The sequence below is a fragment of the Glycine soja genome, chromosome 20 (genome assembly GCF_004193775.1).
Source record: "Glycine soja cultivar W05 chromosome 20, ASM419377v2, whole genome shotgun sequence".
Classification (NCBI taxonomy): Eukaryota; Viridiplantae; Streptophyta; class Magnoliopsida; order Fabales; family Fabaceae; genus Glycine; species Glycine soja.
Window position 1 is genome coordinate 37,631,113 of NC_041021.1, and position 24,882 is coordinate 37,655,994.

At 32.6% G+C, this 24,882-nt stretch overlaps 4 protein-coding genes and 1 non-coding gene across 5 annotated transcripts; 3 read left to right on the forward strand and 2 right to left on the reverse strand.

The window, feature by feature from the left end:
- The first annotated feature begins 3,091 nt into the window (after window positions 1-3,091).
- Window positions 3,092-3,176, forward strand: TRNAM-CAU. The gene is given in 2 exon segments: window positions 3,092-3,129; window positions 3,141-3,176. It is a non-coding gene; the product is annotated as a tRNA-Met (tRNA).
- A 466-nt stretch (window positions 3,177-3,642) lies between these two features.
- On the reverse strand, window positions 3,643-4,913 carry LOC114402997. Its single transcript, XM_028365707.1, has 3 exons — window positions 4,322-4,913; window positions 4,062-4,204; window positions 3,643-3,952 (listed from the first exon to the last, which is right to left on the reverse strand). Exons 1-3 carry the CDS (start codon window positions 4,449-4,451, stop codon window positions 3,803-3,805), a joined length of 423 nt encoding a protein of 140 aa, XP_028221508.1. The 5' UTR covers window positions 4,452-4,913; the 3' UTR covers window positions 3,643-3,802.
- A 6,031-nt stretch (window positions 4,914-10,944) lies between these two features.
- On the reverse strand, window positions 10,945-13,645 carry LOC114403175 (E3 ubiquitin-protein ligase RING1-like). The gene is made up of 2 exons (XM_028365964.1): window positions 12,637-13,645; window positions 10,945-11,271 (listed from the first exon to the last, which is right to left on the reverse strand). Exon 1 carries the CDS (start codon window positions 13,538-13,540, stop codon window positions 12,644-12,646), a length of 897 nt encoding a protein of 298 aa, XP_028221765.1. The 5' UTR covers window positions 13,541-13,645; the 3' UTR covers window positions 10,945-11,271; window positions 12,637-12,643.
- A 2,366-nt stretch (window positions 13,646-16,011) lies between these two features.
- On the forward strand, window positions 16,012-20,143 carry LOC114401697 (pentatricopeptide repeat-containing protein At3g59040-like). The gene is made up of 7 exons (XM_028364275.1): window positions 16,012-16,132; window positions 16,212-16,503; window positions 16,591-16,881; window positions 17,363-17,611; window positions 18,798-18,922; window positions 19,081-19,179; window positions 19,429-20,143. Exons 1-7 carry the CDS (start codon window positions 16,062-16,064, stop codon window positions 19,988-19,990), a joined length of 1,689 nt encoding a protein of 562 aa, XP_028220076.1. The 5' UTR covers window positions 16,012-16,061; the 3' UTR covers window positions 19,991-20,143.
- Window positions 20,144-21,731: 1,588 nt separating this feature from the next.
- On the forward strand, window positions 21,732-23,957 carry LOC114401699 (sugar transport protein 11-like). Its single transcript, XM_028364276.1, has 3 exons — window positions 21,732-22,359; window positions 22,601-23,224; window positions 23,339-23,957. The coding sequence occupies exons 1-3, from the start codon at window positions 21,901-21,903 to the stop codon at window positions 23,789-23,791; spliced, it is 1,536 nt and encodes a 511-aa protein (XP_028220077.1). The 5' UTR covers window positions 21,732-21,900; the 3' UTR covers window positions 23,792-23,957.
- Window positions 23,958-24,882: the final 925 nt, after the last annotated feature.

The window sequence follows — 24,882 nt, forward strand, 5'->3', positions numbered from 1 at the left end:
GGTGAAGCAAGCAGGGCAGCTAAGGACAGCATCAGCATCACGACGCCCTTGTCTTTTTTTATCAATCCACTTTTCATCCTTATCATCAAGGTCTGGGTCATAAAACTCTGGTTTGGTTGTGTAGTCTATTTCATCATCATCAGAAACTGGTATTTAAATTAAATAAACAAAAATAAGATGGTTAGCTTAATGCAGGATCATATGTTGCAGATGCTGCAGGGATTTGTAGGCAGTAAAGAAAGGATAACTTTCTAGTTTCTAGCTATAATCTACCAGTTGAATGGTTATAATGGCAGCATTGAGGTCTGAACCTATTTCATCGAGCAAACACTCAAATTCCAAACTACTGCTCATCCTAGTGGCTTGTAAAACACATTTTTAAATCAAAGAATAAACTACAACTGCAAATGCAACATCTACAAACACCATGCAATTTATTGGGAAAAGAAGAATTTAATGGCATTAGTTAATTGGCAAATATGTATATCGAGATCATAGATGCTGGCATTGAAAGGACTGACTTCAATACTGATGATAAAAACTTCAAAGCATGATTGCAAAAAAGCAAACAAGAGTACAATTAGAAAACCGTGTCTGACTAACCTCAACCTCAGTAAATGCCAAGCACACAATTTGAGAAAAAACTGGACAGAACTAGCTGGTTTGATTTAAAGACCAGTGAATTGTTCAGGTATTTCCAAGCAAACCTTACAAAACTACTCAAAGATCGGTTCAAAAATTGATTAAACTTGTTCCTTTTTTTTTGTGGTGATTCTTTTTATAAAAAAATTAGCTCATATGATCCTGCTTTGAGTTATTTTTTTTAAAAAACTAGATGAAATCAATTAAAATATCATGTCATGTTTTGGACATATTTTAAGTGTAATTCCTAATGTTTTGAACTTATGACTATTACAGCTATTGTTGAACTCCAATAAATTGTTGTATTATTTGAATATGAATGTATATCACTTAATCAGTATACTCGTTTATTCTTTCTGTACCATTCACTTTTTTTCTACACCCAACATAATTTTAAAACCTTATCTCTTTTTAGTTTTTCTTCTTCATTTCTTCCTTCTTTGTTTTCTTCTTACAGCATCCGGTTGCCGTGTTTTTTTTACTAAGCTCCTCCTTTTGTGTTGTAATTGGTTTAGTCGAGATGCATTGTCGCGGTGGTGAGTTTGTAGTTTCCATTGAATTTGTGTTTGTCGTCATGATGGATGTTACGGTATAATGACGGAGGAGGTTAATTTTTTCCATCTGCAACTGCAATATGATTTATACGGATTGACAATCCGTATAAGTGATAAAGATTATCAATTTGTATAATTTAAAAAATTAAAAAATAAAATAAAATTTATTTTTAACATATTTTTTTTATAAATTTAGTTATATTTTTTTAAATATATTTGTATAAATATCATTACATCAAATAGTTTATTCAAGTGTATAAAATATGAAAATTTAGAAATAAATTATTATATATACGTTTATCAAATTCAATGTAATATATTCATATATGTAGTAAAAAAATAATAAAATTATGTCATAATATATGTTAAAAAACATATTATTAATATATTTACGTAAATGTTTTTGTCTAGTGTATAAGATTTTAAAATAAATTTCAACATTGATTTTTTTTAAAAATAAATAGATTTATTTATAAATAATAGAATTAATTATAAGTGATAATAATTCATATATTTTATCAAGAGATAAATTATCATTATATGTATATAAAGATATGAATTATTATTATATGTGTATGACAGTCATTTTGATTAACCAAGCAAAATAAAATATAAAATGAAAATCAATCTACAAATTTATTTTAAATATATTATAAATAATTGTGTAATTATTTTATAAGTAATTATTTTATAAGTAATTATTTTAATACTTTTATATATTTAAAAATCAATGTATAAATAAATTTTAAATTTTTTTATATTTGAAATCACTATTTATATAAGTATTTAATATTATTAATGTTATAATATTTATACAAATATAGTCCTCATTAACATTTTTCTTATAACAATATTACCTATTTTTTATATTTAACTAAAATTTCAAAAAATTACATTATGAAAATTTCCATATTTTCTTATATAATTATTTTAAATATATAAAAATATTAATATATTTATTTATAAAATAATTAAATAACATAGTTAATTTACCATAGATTTTGAAATATATAAAAGTATTAAAATAGTTATTTATGAAATAATTAAAATATATAAAACTATACTGATTAGCAATCTTTATGATTCATATTGATGATCTATCTGTATAGCCTATGCAGAGGGTAAAAGTGGACCTCACAACGACTCATAACGATCATAGCGGGACGATGGCAGACATCAATAAAAAGCACACATGGATTGATGAAGATCAAACATAGATTGAAGAGAAAAGGATGAGAGAATTTGAGAGAAGAGATGATGTAAGCGTGAATGAATGGTATGAGAGGATAGACAGATTCTTAATTGGTAGTATTTCACATCTTAAGCATGATGAATGAGGGACAAAATTGGTTTTTCATTCCATATGTTGAGTGGAGAAGAAATTGTACTGGATGTAGAAAGAAAATTCCTCCTTGACGATCTATGATGGAGCTATTAAATCCCAAAACTATTGGCCTAAAGTCCAGAGTATCAACCAATTCAAGAGAGTGATAAATGACACTAGAGTTTGCTACAAGGATGAAAATTGAACTCAAATCAAATCAAATCTTATCCATAAATTTTTTTGAATCACAAATGAGTCTTTTATTTATTCATTGATCATCTATCAAAATTTGCAGATATGAAGATATGCATGAGGGATTGAGTATTATAGTTCACTCCTATTTTTATATGCCCCTCTCTATATAAGAGGATAATCTAATTAGATATTTTTTATATTTTATAGTTTAAATTTAATATCTTTAAAGTTTTCAATTGGGTTACATATTTCAATTTAAATTAATATTATTTATTTTATGATATTTCCGTACTCAATTTTACAATTATGATTAGTTTACGTATGGTCTATTACAATGATTGTGCTTCTTAAAAATAATCAGAAAGGAAAACAAAATGGGGTGGTGGCGCAGTTGGCTAGCGCGTAGGTCTCATAGCTTCTGAGTTATCCTGAGGTCGAGAGTTCGAGCCTCTCTCACCCCAAAGTTTTTGTAATTTTATTTATTTATTTTTTTTAATCAAGAGAGTCACTTTAGTCTCATGTTCATCAAATTCATAGTTTCTGGACTTTATTCACTTATTTTGGCTATTGACAAAATATCCATACAAAATTTGATTATTTCGAAAATACTGTAACTAGGAATGAAATAACCAAATAAAAATATCTTCATTCATTTATAAACAACACACAAAAAGAGAGAGAAATAAATGGTCAACAACACTTCAGGCCATCATGTGTTTCGACCAAGCTGTTGGCTCAAATGACATGGTTCTTCTCAGTTGTCATTATGGATGTAGCAAAACTAGGATCTTATTCGGGAATCACTTTATTTTGTAAAATGAAGAACAACCCAGGTTTGTTTGAAATCAAATTTGGCAGTGCAATGCATAAAATTTGGTATTATACTTGGAAGAGGACTCGTGATTCTTAATAAGCATTTGAAATTCATGAGAGTGCAATTAATGGAGCATATCACACTTTCATTGAAATACTAGTTGAAATTTACAAAGCTATGATATATTTTGGGGAATGTTCTTACAGATAGGAAAGAGTATCAATTGTTTACAAACGCTCCTTTATTAATTATATTTTCTTTATCCTGTATTGACTATTGATTAGACTCAACTTCTTGAATGTTCCCTGATAAATGGCATGATTTTGAAGAAGCCTCTCCATGCTGTAGTTGAAGTTGTAGTTGACCATGAATAAGCCACGAATAGAAACAAGTTGCAGTTGACCTTCCTTTCAATGGACGCCTCTGAGATAATCAGAGTAAGTAATTATTTATTTTGAATACAGGTACCAGTCTTTGATATCTCTCAGCCTAATTATAAGTGTGACATATAGGAAACTGATAGTGTAAATACCACCCAAAATGGCACGATCGTTGTATAAGGTGCAGATGACTTGTTGTATCCCCTCGAGATTAGGTAGTGCACAAACTTGATTGCAAGAATGAGGAAGCCATTGTAAATGGTTTTTGGTATTGTGCTGTTGTTGAGTGATGTTTCTGCAGTCAGATAGAAGGATAATATAAGCATGCTTGTATACGATGAATGTAATGTGAGATGAAATAATGCTGGTAAAATTATTATGGCCATATTGTACAAGGATTTACTGAACTCACCAATTTTTCCCCTTGGAATGCAATTATTCTCTGCTTTAAAATTCTTGGGAGTCCCACAAATGGATGAGCTTAAAATAGCACCAGCAAAAAGCCCCAAAAGGCCATAAAGACTAATAACAGCTTTGTTCATGTTCAATTTTAAGGCTCTTTCCTTTTTTTCTTCTTTGGAGCTTGATTAACCTTTCACTCACTATTGAGAAAAAAAGAAAACTCAATTTTGCTCCCTAGAGGATCCGAGACTACTCATTTATATAAGATTCTAAGAGTCTCAAACTTTGTTTAGCAAGCCTCAGAATGGTGGTTGGTTATTTCGAGTTCAAAAAAATAATAGGCCAGATTGTTCAGTTATCATACAAGTCAACTTAATATACTATTTTCTTTTTTCCAAAGAAATGCAAATTTGATCATATGTACCTGTTCTTGCGGGACAAGCCTAGCCTACAATATATTTTGCTCAACAAAAAAATGAACGCGTAGAATAGAATCACAGATTTTTGGTAACGGTTGGATACGGTCAACATCTTGTTTATGGATTTATTTTGGCCACAATGAATCAGGCAACCAGCAGCAGCAAACTCAGTTTCAATATTGTCACAAAAAAAAATGTAGTGTTATTGAATTAGTATTAAGTAAATTTAATTGACTGTATACAAAAATATATAAATTTTTAAATGTAAACCATTGCTTATTATATATATATATATATTTGTTAGGTTGGCCTTTTGGCTCAATGTGATTTGCGAGTCACTATCAATTCACTGAAAAACAACCTTTCCGCAATAAAGAAACATACTAAATTCTTATACTCCTTTATATAAGATTCTCAGAGTCTCAAACTTTGCTCAGCAAGCCTCAGAATGGAGGTTGATTATTCCAAGTTCAAAAAAATAATAGGCCAGGTTGTTCAGTTATTATACAAGTCAACCTAATATACTATTTTCTTGCTAAACCGTTTTTTTTTTTTGTAAAGAAATGCAAATTTGATCATATATACCTGTTCTTGCGGGACAAGCCTAGCCTATAATATATTTTGCTCAACAGAAAAATGAACGCGTAGAATAGAATCACAGATTTTTAATACCGGTTGGATTCGGTCAACATCTTGTTTATGGATATATTTTACAAGTCACTGTCAATTCACCGAAAAACAACCCTTTCCGCGGGTTGTTGAATTAAAATGCTTAGATTTTTTAAATTTGTTGGTTGGATAAACCAATTTAAATTTCTTAAATTTTGAATTCTTTGTTTGAATTAAATACTTTCAGTTTATTATGTTTCATTTTTTTTATTTTTTCTCCAATTATATTTTAAAAATATAAATGGTCATATAAATAAAAAAATATTTTTATAATAATCAACTTAAAAATTTATATATATTTTTTTCTAATTATATTTTAAAAATATAAATTTTGAACTAAAGCATAAAAAAATATATTCCAACAAGAAAAACTAAAACAAAAGAAAGCATATATCCTCAACATTTTATCACCATCATGTTATTAAAAATACAAAAAAGAGAATAGTGTGGACATTACTGATTCAAGAATACAACCTCAGACATCAAAATAGTTTGAAAAGCTTAATTAAAAAAAAAAAGTAGTCCCTACATAAGCCAAAAGAGATTCTCACCATCTATCCCTGCACATTAACAAAAAATCATTATATTAGTAATGATTGGTATAGAGTTTTCAAACCTAAAAACATAATTAACCATAAGAAAAAATATAGGGGCTTATATTGAAGAAAAAAATTTATATAGGACCAAAACTAGATGAAATTACTAACTCGTGTAGAGTTTTCATCCTTTGAAGTACAAATTAGAATGTAGAAGTTAATAAGTATATATAAAATGTACATATAATTCAAATTTGGAACCAACCGACAAAAACAATACTATGTCATATGCTGATAAAAAAATACTATGGAATGAGTTATACGTATAACACATTCATAATAACAATCAAAGACCAGACTGATGAATTGAAGCAAAATGATGAAGGATTTCTATATATTATATTTTATATATATCATAGTACATAAATATGAGAAGACATAGGAACTTATTCATCCTAAATGAAATCTGCACACATAAAATATCCAGTGCTTCCACTACATATGATATGACTCACTCAATGTAAATAGTATTTGCATATAATAATCAAACCATTGCTTTCCAAATGACCCAAAAAATGCACGGTGAATATGCCAACCACAAATAGAATCAATGAGGCACCAACACATACATCAAATTTTCAGTACGTACGCATTTTATATGAGTGACTCCTAGCAAACCCAGTTAACTGAAACCATAAATGCAGCACTGTGGTTATAACAGTACTAATTACTACTATTACTAGTGAATGTCCAGGCAATTGACATAACATAACAATATCGAATTAATAGGGCATCTTATTGTCAGTAAGAAGAGTAAAAATAGAACTTCAACTCTTGCTGAAAAGTTTCACATTGATGACCACAAACCCAAAAATTATAACACTGAAAATGGACTTGCTGAAGGATGAAGATGCATCTAAAGCCATTGTGGTTTTAACATTCCTATTGGTTAAGAACAGTATGGTTCAACTGAAAACTTAGTTTCCATTTCATAGAATCTAATTCCCCACCCCACCCGCTTCCTCTTCTGCATTTTCAAATATGGTGATTGATATCTGTTAGCTACCTAATAAAATAAAGGGTACAAGAAGCAAGGGAAACAAAGTAAACAGAGGTATTATTGATTATACATTACTTCTATGTTGGAAAAGTATAATGCAGTTGTGTGTTCTCCCTAACTACAAGTTAAAAGCTTCCGAAATTAGCTTAGCCTAATCTTTAGGATAGCAACATTACATAAGAATCAGGACTCAAAATAAGTTACTATAATTTGAAAAAAAAAATGTATTTGCTACCAATTCTTAGCATTGAAACATAAAACATCAAACACATAGTGGCAGGCACGATGAAAGGCATAACCATTTAGATAAATCTTATAGAACACTTAAGGTCATGATGATAATAAGGAATATGTCAAGGACTATCATTAACCTATAAAGTATTGTAATGTGTACAAACATACTTAATATAATAAAGATCGATGCTTAAGCAAAATCAACAAAGGTGCAAATTGCTTGCTGCAAATTTCCACTTATGCGCCTACTAGTGGAGATCCCTTTCACTGCTAAATAATATTATATATAATGGAAACTGAAAATTTAAATAGCTAATTTTCTTTTTACCTTTGTAAAACAAGGATTGAATTTGAAACTCTGTAAATCAAGAGTGGTAAGAGAAACTTATGCAATAAACTCTGTGAATCAAGGAACAATATCCACTTGTTTTTCAATGGCAAGATTGGTATCTGACTCCCAAACAAGGGCTAAATTCTTTTTAATGGATCAAATATATAAAACCTTAGAGTAGATTCCAGTTGTTAAATCACACATTAGGACTTTGTCATTTGTGTTGATTGATCAAATTAATCACTTGTTGGTTGGCATCAAACACAGACACTTATCTTTAAGCGATGAAGTGAGGGCTGGTATCAATAATCAATATTACTGCAATGCCAACCGCATTGGAGAATCAGTTAATCATGCAATACTATTGCTTCCATTAGGATAGTTCATATTGTCAAAGTTACTGCAGAGCTATACAAAACAAATATAAAAGCCAATCTCAAGTTTCTTATCCCGACCCCTTCTTCCATGATATACACCAGACCAAACATTTCATACCATTTTGGAAAAACGGGCTTCTCCATGACTACAAATTCCCCCATAAGACTTCATTCTCAATAAATTTAGTTACAGGGACATAGCAATTGACATCTCAAATTAATTCTGCTCAGTCTGATTTACTTGTTAAAATACAATTTTTATTTGGAGAAATTAGAATCAAGTTTTTTTGTTTTTCAAGGGCAAAACAACCTGACAACTAAACATAAAAAATTAGTCCCGCATACTATGTAAATTTAATTTCAACATATCTAGTATATAAATTTTTCACTATTTTGAACTATGTATGCAAACAGGTCAAACCAAGCCAATCTTTATGGCTTACATGTTTAAAAAATATAAGACGTGGTTTAGATTATATGTCACGGTTTTGAGTCTGTCTTGACTTTTACTAAAAAGGTTAAAAGAACAATTTCTAAATCAAAACGATTTATACACGCAAAGGAGAACTATAGACCATGATTAGTTCATATTGCATAAAAGGATGATAATCAATATTGTTGGATGTTTGGAAGATGATCTGTACAAAAATAACGGCAAATTCTTATCCACGCTCAGTACATCATAGTACCTAAAATCTCAATAATACTGTGCTTTCATGCAATCCCTGTATCCCATGTTCCATCTATATATATATCCACTATATAGAAAAGAAAGGCCATTGATCGAACAAAGTTCCTGGCCACGGAATAATATCTCTTACAATCATCACACTAACTTTTAAATAGAAAGATCATTATTTATAAACAGCACAAAACAAAAACACAATAAGGATTAAAATGACAAATAAATTGTTAATAACACTTCTAGTCATCATTTGTTTCCAGTTGTCTGTAGACTCATCTCTTTGAACGTTCCCTTCCACATGGCATGATTTTGAAGAAAACACCACTTCATGCTGCAGTTGAAGTTGTAGTTGACCTAGAATGTGCCACATAGAGAAGCAAGTTGTAGTTAACCTTCCTTTGCTTTCTAGTATGGATGCTTCTGAGAAGATTGGAGTAAGGAATTGATTTTATTTTGAATGCAGTTATCAGTCTTGGATATCGCTTTTACTATCAAGTCTCAGCTTAATGATAAGCCTGACATATAGGAAACTGATAGTGTAAATGCCACCCAAAATGGAAGGATCATCGTATAAGGAGCAGCTGACTTGTATCCCCTTGAAAATAGGTAGTGCACAAACTTGATTGCAAGAATGAGGAAGCCATTGTAAATGGTTTTTGGTATTGTACTGTTGTTGAGTGATGTTTCTGCAGTCAGATAGAAAGATATTAGCATGCTTGTATATGATGAATGTAATGTGAGATGAAATAATGCTGGTAAAATTATTATGACCAGATTGTACAAGGCTGAAATGAACTCACCAATTTTGACCATTAGACCGGAATCATTCTCCACCTTAAAATTCCTGGGAGTCCCACAAATGCATGAGCTGAAAATAACACCTGCAAAAAGTCCCAAAAGGCCATAAACACTAACAGCTTTGTTCATGTTCAACTTTAAGACTCTTTCCTTTTTTTCTTCTCTGGAACCTGATTAACCTTGCACTTGAAAAAGATAAAAACGAAAAACACAACTCCCTTTTGCTCTCCAAAGTATATGAGCATCCTCCTTTATATAGGATCCTAAGAATCTCAAAGTTTGTTCAGCAAGCTTCAGAATGGTGGTTGATTATTCCTATTTCAAAAGAATAATAGGCCAGGTTGTTTATTGCTATACAAGTCAACTTAATATTACGGTTCTTGCTTAACCTTTTTTTCTTATAGAAATGCAAGTTTGACTAAGTACCTGTTCTTGCGGGGCAAGGCCAAAATAAAAACAAGAGTGTATGGAACAGAATCACAGATTGTTGGTGGGCAAATGGTCATTGGTCAACATCTTGTATAATTATTGAATAAATTGTGAAGTAGTATATTTTTTCCACGATATACTTTACACGTCCAAAAGTTAATTTAACGGCATAAAAAAATATATATATTCACTGCAATGTGACTTTTTTTTGGAAAAAATGTAAATTATATTAAATCCAAAATGATACAATAATAAACGGGACATACCCCGCACATATATAGAGCATTGGTAAAACGCAGTTGTTAAAGCATGCTTCTCAAATATGCAAGAAAGTCAATACACACAATATCACTTTATCATTGTGTTGATTGATCAAATGAACCACTTATTGGCATCAGACACTTATTTTAATTTTTAAAATAAATGCGGGCGTTGGTATCAATTATCAATATTAGTTCAATGACAACCGCATTGGAAAGTCAGTTAATCATGTAATACTATGGGCTCCATTTAGATAGTTCATATTGTCAAAGTTACTGCAGAACTTTACAAAAACAAAAACAAAGGTTGATCACAAGATTCCTATCCCGTCTTCCATTATATATACACCAGATCAGATCTATCATACGATTTTGAGACAACTTACAAATTCCCAATAAGACTTCTTTCACAATATATTTAGTTGCAATTCTTTTTAAGGTTTCCGGGTCGGATATACCTTTCTAACAAAAATTGAAAACTCAAATTGATTCTGCTCAGTTCACTTTACTTGTCTAAATACTACTTTTTTTTGGAGAAAATAGAATCATATCTGATCTTTGAAAACTCAAATTGTTTATCAAGAGAAAAACAAGCTGGCAACTAAACATAAAAAATTAGTCCTACATACTAAGAAAATTTAATGTCGACATATATAATATATTACCCTTTTCTCACATTTTTGTTTTGAGTCTGTCTTGACTTGAAAGCCTACTTGAAGGTCTATTTATGCAGGCATGCTTTTAAGTGAGCAGGTTAGCTTGTGGGCTAACAGGCAAAGCCTTTTTCTAAATAGGTTAAAAGAACAATTCCTAAATTAATTGCACACGGGAGAAATATAGACCATGACGAGTTCATATTTCATAAAGGATTATAATCAATATTGGATGTTTGGAAGATGATCTGTACAAAAGTAACGAGAAGTTTCTTATCAACGCTCAATAACAGCACCTAAAATCTCAATAGTTGGGTGTTTTCATGCAATCCCATGTTCCAGCTATCTACTACATAAAAAAGGACCTCTGATCGAACAAAGTTCTTGTCACGGGAAATAACATCTCTTACATTCCTCACAAGGACTATTGTAAACATGGCAATGCTACCAATCTATTCACGGAAACTCTGAGCTGCACAAGATAGTTTCCAGTTTTACAACAACAAAACCTGCAGATACAAACTATCTATCAGAGCTTGATATCAACATATAGATTCATAACTACTGGATGAACAAATATATAAAAATTGAAAAAACCAAACACGGATGCAATTTTACAACTTTTTTTGGTCCAGATTATACAGCAATAATCCAGCTACATAATTTAAAAACCAACAAGCAATCCACATATTAGCTTGAACCATGGGATAATGTATAAGAAATGCAAAATATGAGAATAGAAACAATAAAACCAATCAAATTTCACCGTAAATAAATTCCCCCCTTCATATAAGTATGAGAAACATACAAATATACATCTAAAGGATTGGTTACAAAATAAAGTAGAATAAAAAAGAATTGTGTATCATGCATTTGTCCAAGTATTTTTGCTTAGACATGTTACATACAATACAAGAGGAAAAAAGAAAATTAAAGAAATATAATATTGATTTCCCATCTCTTTTCCTCCTACCAAGGGAACAAGTCCATTTCTCAGTATTTTTAAAAATTTCCTACCAAAAATCAGCATTCAATATGACTTAGTGGAAAACAATCCATTCCATGGGCTTTTACCCTGATTTTGCAAAGTACTTGTGAATCTTCAGATCTTGGATCAATTAATTACTTTCAATTCAGTAACTTCTGTTAACCTTTCGCTTCATCTTCACCTTCATTCAAATAGTAGTTCAAGACTCCAAAAGTAAATGAAGTAGTTAGTTTAGAACTTTACGATGTAACACAGAAGGTTGTTTAAACCCCCTTCCTCTTTTTACCCACGCATTAACCACTTCTTTGGGGAAGAGTTGGGGACAAGCTGCTCCATGGTCAAATGCTCTCACCAAGAGTTAGCATTAGTAGCATAAAAATGATTGCAAAATGGTATTACAAATTGAATTCTGATAAAAAATCATGGAGAAAATAAGCTATAATCATTGAAACTATATAGAACACAAACATATTAGGATACATAGAATGTAAGCAGTTCAACAAACCACTTATTAAAATCTCAGATGCAGTTCAGATAATTTACACCTCTAATATGAAAATGGTCATAAAGTAAGAATACACAGAATAATTATTGAAAGCCAATGTGTAAATACAAACAATACAGTGACTTTAGCACAAGGAGGTATGCTTAATTTTTGAAAGCCAATCACAGTAATTACAAAGCCTTGTGACTCTGTAAGGAGGTATCAGAACAACCAACAAAACTAAAGCCAAAACAATCTCATACTTCAATGCCATCGATTGTCAATCATAAATCCAATCAAAACCTAATGTATCTAGAATCTAAAAGGAAAGAATGCATAACAACCAAAATCATATACAACAAACAAAATACACTAACCAAGAATGAGAGAGGAACTACTTACATAAATTTCAATCCCAACTTCCCCACTCCCATCCCCTTTCAGCACTGTCCTGCGCGGAGTCAGCAGCATCAGGATGCCGCAAATATATTCTAACAGTCCTGCGAACAGGTCTATTACTCCCCCCTCCGCCTCCACCGCCGCTTCCACCACCACCGTCGCCGCTCCCACCAGTCCTCGACCCGCCGTCACCGCCATTCCCGCGAACCTCATTCTCGTAATCCGCGTCGTCGGTGGGCAATTCATACCGGCACACAGGACATGAGTTATGCAGTCGAAGCCACGGAATCAAGCAGTCGCCGTGGTACGCGTGCTTGCAGGGCATCTGCGTCACCAGAGAGCCCTTCTCGAACTCGTCCTGGCAGACCGCGCACTGGTTCAGCTCGGAGTTCAACAACTCGTCGTCGACGGTGATGGTGGGGAGATTCTCGACGGCGTCCTTGGCGGCGGGAGGCGTGCCGTAGCGGTTGGGATCATTGTCGGCGAGCTGCTGAATGAACTGCTCAAGGCCGGGGCCCATGAAGTAGTCGCCGATGTTCGCAGGGAGGCGAAACCCTTGCTGCTCGGAAGGGTGGCCAAAGTCAACTTGGATGTTGGCGCCGTCGGCGCGAAGGCCCTGAATGTGGTTTTGGAGGAAAACCATCGGGTCGAACATGTCGGGTTCGGGTCGGGACCTGGATACGGTGGAGAGAAAGAGAGGGAGCAGGGAGAAGGAGATTTCGGAATCAGAAGATTCCTCATTCTCGGGGAAAAGATTAGGGTTAGGGTTGTTAGGGTTGCATTCTTCTACGAAACTTTCCATACAGATCGGGCAGAAGGGTTCCGACTCATCGGAGCACGTGATCCTCTGACTGCACACGTGGCAGAAGAACGGCTTTGCTCCGCCTCCGCCGCCGCCGGAAGACATGATGCTTCGTCGTTGTCGTTATCGTCGTCGTCAATCGCAACACAAACTACTCCTCTAATCTGGTTTCCTTCTTTTATTTTTTTCTTTCTCTAACCGATTGAAGAAGATCTTGCACTATATAACTGGGCGGGCCCGAGGTTGTTGGCCAGATCCAAAAAAAAACAACAGTCCAGCCCAATAAATGATTATGGATATTAGATGTAACGCATCTTGTTGCTAGCTAAATTTGGTATATTTATAATCGTTTTTCTTATTATGAATTGTTGTATATACTAATTAATAAATTTAGTTTAATAATTTAACTTTTTATACATGTCTACCACTAATGTATTTTCTTACCTTTTGTGTTTCTATTATTTATGGTTATTTAATAAAAAAGAATTGTTGCACAAAAAGTATAATCTCATGAATGTATACAAAAGAAAAGTATAATCATGTGTAGAAAATCATGAGAAATCGGAAAACTGAAAAATGGTTTAAAATTAATTGGAAAATTATATGCCTCTTTTTTTGTCCGAACATTAATTTAGTCCCTTGATAATGTTTACATATATAAATCTAATGTTAAAAATGTTTCGAACCAATAAGATAAAGGTTGAAAATCATGTTCCCAAGTCGAAAATGATAAGTGTTTCCAAAATGATAAATATGTTATTAAAGACTAATTAAGAGATATTTTATTAAAAAATAGAAAGATATTTTACAATTTTTATTAAATAAGAAAATAAATTGTAACTTAAAATAAAGTTAACACACCTGTTAACTTAAAATATCCATAACCTACCACAAAAGAGTGCATAGTGTGTGAACCTCTCACTAGTAATGGTACCCGCGTGGGGCGGAAGCGGGAAGTATTCTTTCGCTCCCCGTCCCCGAACCTTACCCTATTTCTTGTCCTCGTTTTCTATGGTGGAAATATTTTTTCCCAGTTCCCCAGCTCCCCGCAGGAACCTGTAGGACCCCGTTTTATATTAAAAAATGTCAAAAATTATTTAAAAAATATATAATTTTTTTGTTTTATCTCAATTTTTCAACAATAATAAATTTAAGGTTTAATTCTAAGTTTAAAACATAACTAAAAACACAAAAATAAATCAATAATAATAATAATAATAATAAAATCATACAAGCATAAATAAATAAATAAAACAGAGGAATAACATACAACAAAGGAAGAACAATTCGAAGTTGCGAAACCCAGAAATGCACGGTGTGACTTGAAGAAGAAAAAGGTGCAACGAAGGCTTCCACGAGTTCACGACTGAAATGAACAGTGAAGAAGGAACGGTGAAGAAGCGAAGAAGTGAAAAGGGTGAAGACAACGTGAAACGATGAAACAAACGGTGAAGAAGTGAAGAAGGAACGAAGGTGAAACAGTGAAAAAGGAAGTCAAGGAAGGAAGTCTGAATGTTTGATGCAGCGTTTTAGGGTTTGGATAATGTTTGTGTCTTTGTGACTTGTGATATATTACTAATATATATGATAATTTTATTTTGTATTTTTTTTACTATTAAAATACTATATTAACCCTTATATTTATGTTACACATATTATAAGTTATGAGGATATATAAGTAAAATTTTATATATGCGAGGATACAGGGACCCTGCGAGGCGGGGAGCATAATCTGATTCCGAATTAGCTGCGGGGGGTTTTTCATCCCCATCCCCGTCCTCGTGGGAAATTTTTTTCCGACTACAGGACCCCAAATGGGGCAGTCCCCGCGGGGATCCCTGAGTTGCGGGGATAATTGTCATGCCTACTCATTAGTTATATAAAGGATGTTGTTATTGTCACTACCAACTTTGTTATTGACAATATCAATACATGTGATAGTGTCAATAGCCTCCCCTTCCCCCTCAGACTTCTCTCTTGTGCCACAAGCCCCCACCTCCATCCAGAATCATTGTGCCCCACCTCCATCCAGAATCATTGCGCCCCACCATGCCTTTGTTGTGCACCACCACATTGTTGTCCTCCAACACTATGCACACACATGCCACCAAGCCCAGATCCATACACCCAATCTGGATCTAGAAATTGTTGTGCCCTGCCTCCATCTTAGTCGTCCAACTTGCACATGAGATGCATAAAAAAATTATGCAACGAAAATATGATGTACAACGGAATCATATTTTCGTTTTTTAAATTTTTTTGGTACCCAAAAATAATAAAATAAAGAGGATTTGTTGTGTTTTTTTTTCTACCCCCATTTATGTAATGGAAATACGTTTCTGTTTCTGTTGTGTTTCCATCCAAGGGACAATTTGGGAATATGACTAAAGACCCAAGAAATGGTTAATGCTAATAGGAAAAGTAGAAGTACCAATAGCAATACCCTTGTATAAGTGGGACGGGCCCGAGGTTGTTGGGCCAAACTGAAAAAAATAAACTGGCCCAAGAAATGATTATGGATATTAGAATAGATATTTATATTTACTTTTTCCTCCTTAATATATAATCTTGTTGTTGTTCTTCTTCTGGTGGTGAGGCTCATCGATTGACTCTTGTTGTTCGCTAAATGTGTAGTCTCATTTCCAAGTCACACTGTCACCTGCGACAACAACTCCCTCTGCCACCCACTCGCACTGGGTAAGCTTACTGAATTTGAAACGTTTATTGCTTTGTTGAGTTATGTTATGCTTCATTCATTCTCTGTGATGTTGTGTAGCAATGGAATTGCGAGGGTGAGGATGAGTGGGAGAATGGAGGTGGTGTGTCGGGGAATGTTGAAACCCAGAAAGTTCATGCAGAGGAGGAGGAAATTCGAGGTTTTCAAGGATTCTGCAGATGAAGCTGACCAGAAGAATTGGAGGAGAATCATGACTGAAATCGAAGAATCCGGTTCTGCTGTCTCTGTGCTCTCTGCTGAGAAGATTAATAACCAAAATATTCCTAAAGACCTCGTTGTTGGTACCTTGATTAGGTTTAAACAACTCAAAAAGTGGAACCTTGTTGTTGAGGTAAGATTCTAACTGTTATCTGTTTGGTTTTGATTGTGAACGATTGATTCTAACTGCTTGCTGCTATTTCATTGTGTGATTCTTTAGATTCTCGAATGGCTTCGGACTCAGAACTGGTGGGATTTTGGTAAGATGGATTTCTTCATGCTTATCACGGCTTATGGGAAGCTAGGAGACTTCAATGGTGCCGAGAAGGTCTTAGGCTTGATGAATAAGAATGGTTATGCACCAAATGTGGTGTCTCAGACTGCACTTATGGAAGCTTATGGAAAAGGAGGCAGATATAATAATGCTGAAGCAATATTCCGAAGGATGCAGAAATGGGGTCCTGAACCTTCTGCTTTCACATACCAGATAATTCTTAAAACATTTGTTCAGGTAACTATATATTCTTTTACTCTGCGCTTTTATTTCCCTTTAATATTTAATCTCTTGCAGCCACTAGTGGTGGTGTGGTGGTTGTGGTACTTCTGGTTTCCTGTGAATTTTTTTGAATAAAAGTCAAATATGTTCTCTGTCTACCTTCTTAAAGTAACAAATTCCTTAATGGAAATTGAATTTTTGGATTTTGTCGATGAATGTGTTCAGTCTTGCCATAGAATTCTAAGCTGTAAATAAGGGCCCAATGATGGCTATTCAACTCCAACACATCCCTTCATCTGAGTTTAAACACGGAGATTGATGGGCTCAAAAGTTTTAATTACTTGTTCCTATAATAATGATTGTTCAGCCCCAACACATGTCCTCGTGTTTCTTTGATGACTATGTTGATCTCAGCATACATTTCTTAAATACTGTACAGACTGCTTTTGAGTCTCTGACTTTCAGTTTTGCATTTATATATTTAATTCACCTGCAGGGTAACAAGTTTAGGGAAGCTGAAGAATTGTTTGACAACCTACTGAATGATGAAAATTCACCTTTGAAACCAGACCAGAAGATGTTTAATATGATGATTTATATGCATAAGAAGGCTGGAAGTTATGAAAAGGCCCGTAAGACATTTGCACAGATGGCTGAACTGGGAATTCAACAAACTACAGTAACCTATAATAGCCTGATGTCATTTGAAACAAATTACAAGGAAGTTTCAAACATATATGATCAGGTAAAGTTAAATACTATCTATCTTTTATACAATCTTTGACTTTATCTCTCTTATATTCTGTGCATGTTTATCACAGACAACATTCTTTTCTGAAGGCAGAATATGCATACTTTTAACATCATACGTTATTTTAGTATTTCCAAAAGAGGAAGAAACTGGTATTAAACTTGTGTTAAATGAAATTGTCTTGTCATATTATATTCTACATGAATATCAACATATTTGGGTACATATGTGAAATTCTAGATCTCCTTCTTCATAATGTGTAAGATAACCTGTAGTTCCCAAGTATAGTCTCAATTTTGAACTATTTTGGCTTTGTGTTTTTGTTGTAGAGGTACAAAACAGTCTTACCTTATTGGGAAAAACACAATCTCATATCTGATAGAGATAGTGCCAAGATAGAGTATATAAGTGGGGGCATTCCCTACCTTACAAATCGATTTTGAAGGATTGAGTTAGGCCTTAACCCACATTCTAATTCTAACATACCTGATTGTTAAATGTTAATTCCTACAAATAGATTATTTGAATTCTGTTATGGTTGGAAAACCTTTATCCATGCTAATTCAGTCAGAGTTTTATTAAAATATGACAATCGGCAAAATTAAGTCCATACTCCTTACACACAAGCGCTTATATTGTCAAGACTTTCATGGACAGATAATTTATTTAATCTGAGGCATTTTCAAGACTCTCCATCTATGATGCACGGATACTATATGTGTATCGGATATGATATGTATCCAATACAATTATTCTAAAAAAAAAAGGATATGATATATGTAAGATACACATTTAGAAATATATAAGAATTTATAAAACATAATAAATATATAATTGCAATTCTGCAAATACAAATATAAGTATATGTTTCGTACAATTTCTATTGGATTTTCATGAAATGCTTTAAAGGCTTGGATACTTCGCTTATACATATTGGTGAAATATCCAAGAGTATTGTATTGGATAGTGAAACAAATTGAAGTATTGGCATTTCATAGATTTTGATACTTCACTGATTCATATCAATGAAGTATCCAAGAGTATCGGTATCAGATACGTGAAACAAATTGAAGTATCGGTGCTTCATAGCAAATTATTTTCATCTTGTTTCTCTGTCCCCCCTTTTAATTTCTTGCTTATAATTAATTCATCAGATATTGAAGTGAATGCCTAATTTTAGATGCAAAGAGCTGATCTCAGACCTGACGTTGTGAGCTATGCCTTACTTGTAAGTGCGTATGGGAAGGCCCGGAGGGAGGAAGAAGCATTAGCTGTATTTGAGGAAATGCTTGATGCTGGTATCAGGTATGTCAAAGAATAAAAATAAAAATATTAGTGTGAAGAATTAATAGAATGCTGGATAATTAATAGAAAGCTATATTCAAACATCAGTACTAAACTACTCTTATTGTTGTTATTATTATTATTAAAAAAAGTTATAGTATTCTCTTTCTTTTCCACAGACCAACTCGGAAGGCTTACAATATTTTACTTGATGCATTTTCTATATCGGGAATGGTAGAGCAAGCTCAGACTGTGTTTAAGAGCATGAGAAGGGATAGGTAAAATAGTATTTCCTTTCTTCTTCAGTGTATATTAGGCAAACAATTATACATTTTTCGTTCTGTTTTATTTTTTTGTCTTACTTTAGTCCTCCAACTTATTTTTCAGTTGCAATTTTGTCCTATATCCAAACACTATTAAAATTCATGTACCGAATAAATTTGAATTAGAGAATATATATTATTGTCAACATTATTTTTTAGTGCACAAACACTGAGCATTCTCTGCGTATCACTTTTCCCATGCAGATACTTTCCAGATCTTTGCTCATACACTACCATGTTATCAGCTTATATCAATGCAGATGACATGGAGGGTGCTGAGAAGTTTTTCAAAAGATTGATACAAGATGGCTTTGAGCCTAATGTTGTCACTTATGGAACCTTGATTAAAGGGTATGCTAAGATAAATGATCTTGAGATGGTAATGAAAAAGTATGAAGAAATGCTCATGCGGGGAATCAAGGCCAATCAGACAATTTTAACTACTATCATGGATGCATATGGAAAAAGTGGAGACTTCGACAGTGCTGTTCATTGGTTTAAGGAAATGGAGTCTAATGGAATTCCTCCTGATCAGAAAGCTAAAAATGTTCTTCTATCTTTAGCAAAAACAGATGAAGAAAGGGAAGAGGCTAATGAGCTCGTAGTGCATTTCAGTGAAAATAGCAGTTTACCTAAAGTTAATGGCATTGTTAAACTTGTTGACGAAGATGAAGAAGAAGATAATTATGAATATTTTGATGCCCAGCTCGCAAGGGCTTATGAACATTCTACAGAGGTAAAAGTTGACGAATGTCAAGTCCTTTGAGACCTAGACACTCAAATTTTGTACACTTGTAGTCATTGTATTTTGTGGTAGCATTATATTATCAAGCAATTGAAAGTATTTAACTTAGACATAATATACTCCAAATATGGGAGTCATATTGGAAAGTAATCATGTCCCTTGTGTCTCATCATCCATTTATGTTCACGGTATCTTGACTAGTTAGCGCATGCTTGTTTTGCCGTTATAACTTTGGTGACGTTAATTTCAAATGCATTATCATCGTATAAGGAGTGAGTTCCTTTTACAAACATACTTTTAAGTGTCATCAACGGTAATTATCAATTCGTGAGTTTTTTTATCAACTAATCTGTGCCCGTGCCAAATGGCAACATTCGTAATACATTAACATCTTTTGAAAAAAAATTGATGTAATTTATGCCAGAAGTTTAATTTATTTAATGGCCTTAATTAATTTTATTTTCTTTTTCTTTCAAGAAATTGGAATGGTGGTTTAAATTTCAATTCCAATTTAGTCAGAATTGGAATTGGTTTGGAATCAGATTATAGAATTATAATTTTAAGTTGAAATATAATTTCATTTTGATATCTCTAATTAAGGTAAACTTATGTTAGGTTTGAGAGAAAGAAAAAAAAAGCTAATCTAAAGATTGCGGTCGCTAGAGGCAGCCACTATCAAATTATGAGCATATACTATTGGGTAAATATTTGCTAATATTAGTTTTGCTTAACCTTGGTTTAACTAAATGTACAAGGTACGTCACAAAAAAAAAAAACTAAGTGTACAAGGTTACATTCAAGGGAAATGGTAAAATACAATACAAGAAACTGTTTTTTTGTGAAACACATGAAAATATATGATTTCTTTTTTTTTTATTTAACAGCATTTTTCATTCTTAAAACAACTTTTCTTATTTACTTATGTATTATGCCTCTCCTGATTGATCGAAAAGTCATTTATAACACTTTCCACAGAAAGTAATTCACATCATACTGTTGTTGCGCATCTAATTTTAAGAAGGCATAGTAAGAAATATAGAATTTTTTTTTAGGAAAAATATTAATTAAATTTAAATAATCTTGCTTTCATCGTATTAGTGTTAAAAAGGGATTTTGTTTGTATCTTTGTCGAGTTGATTTTACACTTTTAGTTCTTATTTCCAATTTGAATAGTTTATTTTTGCTTATGTATATAATTAGAAAAGAGGGATAATTGAATTTTTTTTTTTGTTGAAATATGATGTTTTGGTTGGCAAATTTTGAGATCAAGAAGATTTTAAACAAAACTGATTCAGTTTGTGAGTATGTTTATGGAACAAATAAAAATTCAAGAGTTTTAGGTAGAAATTAAAAATTAGTAGAAGGACCAAATTTATTTAATTTTTTAAAAAAGAGACCTAATTGACTTAAAAAATTTAAAAGACCAAAATCAAGCATAATATAAATTAAAGAAATATTTGTATTCTTTTTACTATAATATTTTTTTATTGCATTTTTTTCAGACATGCAATCGATTATTTTACAATCAATTTAAGCAATTGTCTGAAAAAAAATATTATAAAAACATCTTCTGGAGTTTGTTGGGTTAGTTTTCTAAAGTTAGTATTTGACCTTGTGCTGATCTAATAATAGTAAAAATTTGTTTTTGACTCCCTAATTTCCAGCTAATACAAACGATATCTGCAATTTCTACCACATGTAAAAATTTGTTTATGACTCCCTAATAATTTTAGAGATAGCAGCTCCCCTATAAAATCACCATTTCTTTTTCAAACAAATCAGAAGCAAGGAAAGAAAGAAGTTCTAAGGAAGAGGGAATATGCAGAATACAAGGTGCTAGTTGTCTATTTGCAATAACAACATCAGCGATCCAACCTTAGTATTCTTCAACCCAGAGAGATTTGTAATAATAAATTACAACAACTTAAACGATGGCAGGAGGAGCTTATGTAGATTCGGGAAATGCAAAGCAATTTGATGGGAAGGTCACGGCATTCGTATTGGTTACATGCTTTGTGGCAGCCATGGGAGGCTTACTCTTCGGTTATGATCTTGGAATAACCGGAGGAGTGACTTCTATGGAACCATTTCTCATCAAATTCTTTCCCGGTGTTTATAAACAAATGCAAGATGATGTTGGCCATAGAAGCCAATATTGCAAATTTGACAACGAGCTCCTTACACTCTTCACCTCTTCCTTGTATCTTGCTGCATTAGTAGCTTCTTTCTTTGCTTCCACCACTACAAGGATGATGGGACGCAAGGCCTCCATGTTCTTAGGAGGCTTGTTTTTCCTTGTGGGGGCATTATTAAACGGCTTCGCCGTCAACATTGAAATGCTGATCATAGGCCGCCTCTTGCTTGGTTTCGGTGTCGGATACTGTAATCAGGTAAACCTGACCATTTTTAGTCACTATGATATTGATGTGAAATATTCACTGATTTTATGGATGACTAATCTTTATCTGAAAATCTGATAGTGAAATTTCTTTTTCCAATTAAGTTTTTTTCATTCACATGACTGACTCGAACTCAAAATCTATTAGACCTTTTAGTGTTGGAATTAATATTTATTATGACTAATTGTTGTTTCTAATCATTGTAAGTAAACTATTGTTTTCTTTATTGTAGTCCGTTCCGGTGTATTTGTCCGAAATGGCTCCTGCAAAGATTAGAGGAGCACTTAACATGGGCTTCCAAATGATGATCACAATTGGCATCTTAATTGCAAATCTTATCAACTATGGAACTTCCAAACTAGAAAACGGATGGAGAATTTCTTTGGGTGTCGGAGCTGTTCCTGCCGTCTTGTTATGTTTTGGAGCTCTTTTCTTAGGAGACACACCTAATTCCCTGATTGAAAGAGGTCAAAAGGAAGAAGCCAGGAAAATGTTGCAAAAAATCCGTGGCATTGATAATGTTGAAGAGGAGCTACAAGAGCTTGTTCTTGCAAGTGAGTCAGCTAAAGAGGTGGAGCACCCATGGAAGAACATTACAACGCCAAAATACAGGCCTCAGCTCACTTTTTGCACCTTGATTCCATTTTTCCAACAACTCACTGGCATTAACGTTGTCATGTTCTATGCCCCTGTCCTTTTCAAGACTTTGGGCTTTGGCAACGATGCTTCCCTTATGTCTTCAGTTATCACCGGAGGTGTAAATGTGGTTGCCACTCTTGTTTCCATCTTGACTGTGGACAAGGTTGGAAGAAAAGTTTTATTCCTTGAAGGTGGTGTTCAAATGTTGATTTGCCAGGTAAAAAATTTAACTAATAATAAATAAATACTAGTACTTTGTACTGATTTACGTTCATACATATAAAAGCTAAATCATTACATATTAAAGGTCATAATGAATGATTGCTTGTAGATTGCTACTGGAGTCATGATTGCTATGAAGTTCGGGGTGAGTGGCGAAGGCTCGTTTTCCTCCGGAGAAGCCAACCTTATTTTGTTCTTTATATGTGCATTTGTTGCTGCATTTGCATGGTCTTGGGGTCCACTAGGGTGGTTGGTGCCTAGTGAAATATGCCCTCTTGAGGTTCGTTCAGCAGGTCAAGCCATCAATGTTGCCGTAAACATGTTGTTCACTTTTGCGATTGCTCAAGTTTTTCTAGTCATGCTTTGCCACTTGAAGTTTGGCCTTTTCTTCTTCTTTGCTGCATTTGTACTCATCATGACCATCTTCATTGCCATGTTGTTGCCTGAGACAAAGAACATCCCCATTGAAGAAATGCATACAGTCTGGAGATCACATTGGTTTTGGTCGAAGATTGTTCCACATGCTGATGATGATCGCAAGCCTGAGGCTGCCCAAAGTTGAATAAAGAATGCCAATGATATATAAGGAGTGAAAATGGAAGAAGAAAAAAAAGAAAAAAAGAGGTTGAATTCCTATGTATCACAAGAAATGTTGAATTATTGATTAGGGAAAGAATGCTCTTTTTCACTCACTAAAATTTTATTAGACTCTATCTATCCTGTATTCATGTAATTGTGATGCTGATAGGGGTATGGTGTAAGATTTAAGGGTATAAAAAAACTCAAGGCTATTTCACAAACCTAATATATAACCCAATCGATTGCTAGATATTTTTACCATTAAAAATAAAATTAATGAATTTATATTTATAACCCAATTCTCAAAGTAAAAGAACTATAGAGTTATAACATCACGACAGTATTTCATACCTTACGACGATATTTTTAGTTTAGGTAAATTTGAAGAAATAAATAACTAAAACAAGAGGTATATCTCTTTTTATGTGAGGATAGATTTAAGAAGTATATATATATATATATATATATATATATATATATATATATATATATATATATATATATATATATATATATATATAATATTTTTAAAATTTTAAGAGATGCATACATAGTCAATACATGTAAAGTTTAAAAAATGTTATATTTAAAGAGAAGCAAATTTAAAACTATAAAACTAATATGTATGACGAATTAAAAAAAAATTAAATTTGAATCAGAAAAAGATTAAGAAACTTTGAAGATATTTTACTTTAATTTAATAAATAATTTGAAAAAAAATAATAATTTGAAAGTATATGTAATTAAACTTTGGAAAAAAAATTAACATGTAAAAATAATGTTTTTGAAAAAACAAGTGGTCTAGGTTTGAAGAGGAAAATAAATTTTATCATAAGAAATATTAATTTAAGAAAATTTCAGTAATAAAAAAAAATTAGAAAATGAAAAAACTAAGAATCTTAAGAAAAAAAAGAGAATATAATTCAGCAAAATAAAGGGAACAAAATTACATTTAACCCTAAATAAAAATATGTCATACTTAAAAGTTAATAATTCAGCAATTCCATTATTTGAATTTAAGAAAAGGTAATATTGTATAATTATATCTTGATTTTTATTCTTTTCACATTATGG

Bases quoted from the DNA above. Each gene is read 5' to 3' on its own strand.
- LOC114401697 (XM_028364275.1), top strand. From the start codon at position 16,062: ATGTGTAGTCTCATTTCCAAGTCACACTGTCACCTGCGACAACAACTC. The intron at 16,133-16,211 runs GTAAGCTTACTG...GATGTTGTGTAG, and splicing joins CTGCCACCCACTCGCACTGG to CAATGGAATTGCGAGGGTGA. The intron at 16,504-16,590 runs GTAAGATTCTAA...GTGATTCTTTAG, and splicing joins AGTGGAACCTTGTTGTTGAG to ATTCTCGAATGGCTTCGGAC.
- LOC114403175 (XM_028365964.1), bottom strand. From the start codon at position 13,540: ATGTCTTCCGGCGGCGGCGGAGGCGGAGCAAAGCCGTTCTTCTGCCAC.
- LOC114401699 (XM_028364276.1), top strand. From the start codon at position 21,901: ATGGCAGGAGGAGCTTATGTAGATTCGGGAAATGCAAAGCAATTTGAT. The intron at 22,360-22,600 runs GTAAACCTGACC...TCTTTATTGTAG, and splicing joins GTGTCGGATACTGTAATCAG to TCCGTTCCGGTGTATTTGTC. The intron at 23,225-23,338 runs GTAAAAAATTTA...GATTGCTTGTAG, and splicing joins TTCAAATGTTGATTTGCCAG to ATTGCTACTGGAGTCATGAT.
- LOC114402997 (XM_028365707.1), bottom strand. From the start codon at position 4,451: ATGAACAAAGCTGTTATTAGTCTTTATGGCCTTTTGGGGCTTTTTGCT. The intron at 4,205-4,321 runs GTGAGTTCAGTA...ATCTGACTGCAG, and splicing joins CATTCCAAGGGGAAAAATTG to AAACATCACTCAACAACAGC. The intron at 3,953-4,061 runs GTATTTACACTA...TGATTATCTCAG, and splicing joins CGATCGTGCCATTTTGGGTG to AGGCGTCCATTGAAAGGAAG.